The 3,478-nt window shown below is 32.7% G+C and overlaps 1 protein-coding gene across 1 annotated transcript; it reads left to right on the top strand.

Annotated features, from left to right (window-relative positions):
* The first annotated feature begins 327 nt into the window (after nucleotides 1-327).
* Nucleotides 328-3,108, top strand: LOC139499218 (uncharacterized). The gene is made up of 2 exons (XM_071287895.1): nucleotides 328-779; nucleotides 2,314-3,108. The coding sequence occupies exons 1-2, from the start codon at nucleotides 328-330 to the stop codon at nucleotides 2,756-2,758; spliced, it is 897 nt and encodes a 298-aa protein (XP_071143996.1). The 3' UTR covers nucleotides 2,759-3,108.
* Nucleotides 3,109-3,478: the final 370 nt, after the last annotated feature.

Genomic DNA, 3,478 nt, shown 5'->3' with positions numbered 1-3,478 from the left:
TAAACTGACAACGACATGGCTAAAAATAAAAAAGAGAAACAGACAAACAGTAGTACACATGACACAACATAGAAAACTAAAGAATAAGCAACACGTACCCAAACAAAAACTAGGGGTGATCTCAGGTGCTCCGGAAGGTTAAGCAGATCCTGCTCCACATGTGACACCTGTCGTGTGGCTTATGTGATAATTAATCTGGTAAATAGTCTAATTCGGTAGGTCACAATTGTTCATTGCTTTTTTTTCTGTTATTTATTTTGCAATGAGTCCATGAAATTTCATTATAAAGATAGTTAAAAATAAAATGTTCTACCAAACATTGTAGGTATGGCACAGGTGTTGGCAGTACCAGGAGATGTCAGACATGGATTTTCCTATGTAGGCCAATTCAACTATGACTTTGGTCGAATTACTGGAATAGCAGCTACATTAAAGGGGAACATTTTATTATGCGACTATGATAAAAAGAATCTGATATTAGTTGATCCGCTTGGAAATTATCTGAAAAAGCTTGACATTGACAGTGAACCATACGATGTGGCTATCACGAGTCAAAATATAGGCTATATTACACAACCTAACTCCAGATCTGTCCTACAAATTGATCCTGATAGAATGATGATACTCTTCAAGGCAACATGTAATGAACTTAGCACTACTGTGTTTTGTGTGTCAGCAGTCCCAAATACTGGACGGGATTTGTCAGGGAACGTGTCATGTTTTCTTGGCGTTAAAATACATGGTTCTTCGTATGGAGTTCCTGTCTTTCACGATAAAATGTAAGAATTAAATTCCACAAATATTCTACAGGTCTTTCATGTATATAATCTGGTGATATTATATTCCTTTGCATGTGAAATGAAGATTTTATAAGATCACAAATGGCCAGCTTGAAAGGTTTATTAAGGGTTTGCATCTTAATATATAAAGAAGCAAGTCTGCTTACCCTTCCGGAGCACCTGAGATCACCCCCGGTTTTTGATCGGGTTCGTGTTGCTAAGTCTTTAGTTTTCTATAGTTTGTCTTCTGTATTATTATTTGTCTGTTTGTCCCTTTATTTTTAGCCATGACGTTTTCAGTTTATTTTCAATCTCTGAGTTTGACTGTCCCTCTGGTGTCTTTCATCCTTCTTTTTCAACATTTTCCAATGGAGTTTTATTATTTAATTTTTTATGATAAAAATAAAAATTGTAAAAATTCAAAGATTACATCGAAAGTAAATTCAGTAACCAAAAAGATTCAATACTTACTGGTTCATTAATACGATTTCAATGCAAGGCCATAACTGTTGGTGTCTCCTTTGATTTATTCAGAAAGTATTACCCTTCACACAAAGGGGACTGCTGATCTTGTGGAAAAATACATTTTGCAGTAGAGCTATACATGCATTATCTTTAACATAATGTTCATTTGGTACATATGAAAAATGTGGAATGATTATCAATGAAACATTTCTGCAAAAGAGACCGAGTGACACAGACATTAACAACCATAGGTCACCGCACCGCCTTCAAAAATGATCAATGTCATACTACATAGTCAGTAACTGTTTTGACTTAATAGAACTGATTATCTGGAGAGTGACGGCTTGCATTTGATACTGTGTAAATACACACTATCAAAAGCAACATTGTTTTACATATCAATTATCGAAATGAACAATGCATACGCAGGTATTGTTGTTAGTTCATATCCTTGTCGATGGTAAATTGTGTTAATGAAACTAACCTAAGTAAAGCTGACTCAATATTTATAGGTATCAATCTTTATTACCGTTTAAGTTGAATTATCAAATACTCCTCAAGACTTGAAATGTGTTGAAATATGATGAGTTGGTATAGAGTGAATAAGAAAAATATAAGATACAAACGGACATGGATAAGTCAGCGTACAGCCTTCACAATGAGGAAAATACATATTGGAAAGTTAGCTATAAAGGGCTCCAGGATGTGATACAGCTCAACCAAGAACATCTACGATATGACTTATGCTAAAACAAACAAAAAACAAAATATGGAACAGACACGGCAACCAAAGATAATCAATGATTGACAGGCTCTTGACTTGGGACATGCACATAATAAATGTAGCAGGGTTGGTCATGTTTGTGAAAACTGACACAGAAACATATAACCATCTAGCATTTTCCCGTAACCCTGGTCATTGGTGTATCAGGCAAACTTTTATGAATTGAAAACATGTAAGTCAAATGCCACACGAATCATAAAACACAACTTGCAGAACTATTTTTTTCTATGGAAGCAATTTTTAAACAAATCGACTTACTTGGGTTTTTTGGGGTTTTTTTTTCAGTAACCTCACAGACATCTCTACAACTTCAAGAGAAATTGGTTCATGTGTTGTAAGGTTTCATATACTTGCGGGCCAGTCTTTTTTATCATGTATAGGAGGTCAAAATTATATCGCCTATAATGGAGGATGGGGTAATCATAGAAAGATTATCAACAATATTGCCACCATGGATACACCGACTGATATATGTTCTGACAACAACGGCCACACCTACGTCAGTGGACAAGGATCCAACAACATACACAGACTTGAAGAGTATTCAAAAATCATTGACGAATCATACTCTAGAGTAAAAGAGGTACATGATTGGAAAGTATTAGACATACCATTGGATTCACGTCATGGAATCATGGAACCAGTTGCCATGTGCTTCAAACATGACTATAGTAAACTGTATATTGTCAACGATTGGGGGAAATCAGTTTTGAATTTTGATGTAATTTGATGATTGATTAAAAATACTTTGGATTCAGTATTATGCAGACTTGGGGTAATTGTAATTGTAATCGTTAATCAGCTGTAATTGATTACAATTTTTCAAGTAATCACTGTAATCATTAATCAGCCAAAAATCTGATTACATGTAATTTAATTTAATCAATTACTTTTCAAAATACCCTGTAATCCTGATTACTTTTTGATTACATTCTGATTACAATGAAAAAAATCTAAAATTGTGTTTTTGGTCATTCATACTTGATAAATATTTAACATGCTAAAATGGTTTGGTTTACTTTAAGCATGTCTTCTTCAGTAAAAAAAATAAACTGTTACAGTATTGAAAAGTCATCATTAGCCTAAGCAGAGACATATAATACAATTATATACCTTTTGTCTTAGTAAAAGATATTATACATATTATATTCATCATTTAATGATCTTCATATTAATATTTGATAATAACTGTTATATATATATTCAAGTAATACTTTTCATTAACACTGAATTATAATCTTTTGTTAATTTTTTGTGATTTTTGTCAACTTTGAATTGACAGGTAGGAGACTAATTAAGGTTTGTTTTTATTGCAATTACCAATTGAGTATAGCTGTAGGGAAATATATATGATAAAGGATAAATTAGATATGAAAATTTATCTAATTAGCACAAACTAAATTAAAAGTTGGACAAATATGTTGTTTAAAATTTAAAAAAAAATGTATTT

Source organism: Mytilus edulis, chromosome 12, assembly GCF_963676685.1.
Source record: "Mytilus edulis chromosome 12, xbMytEdul2.2, whole genome shotgun sequence".
Lineage (NCBI taxonomy): Eukaryota > Metazoa > Mollusca > Bivalvia > Mytilida > Mytilidae > Mytilus > Mytilus edulis.
The sequence above is the reverse complement of the archived record's forward strand: the minus strand, read 5'-3'. Positions and strand labels throughout refer to the sequence as shown.

Bases quoted from the DNA above. Each gene is read 5' to 3' on its own strand.
- LOC139499218 (XM_071287895.1), top strand. From the start codon at position 328: ATGGCACAGGTGTTGGCAGTACCAGGAGATGTCAGACATGGATTTTCC. The intron at 780-2,313 runs GTAAGAATTAAA...TTTTTTTTTCAG, and splicing joins CCTGTCTTTCACGATAAAAT to TAACCTCACAGACATCTCTA.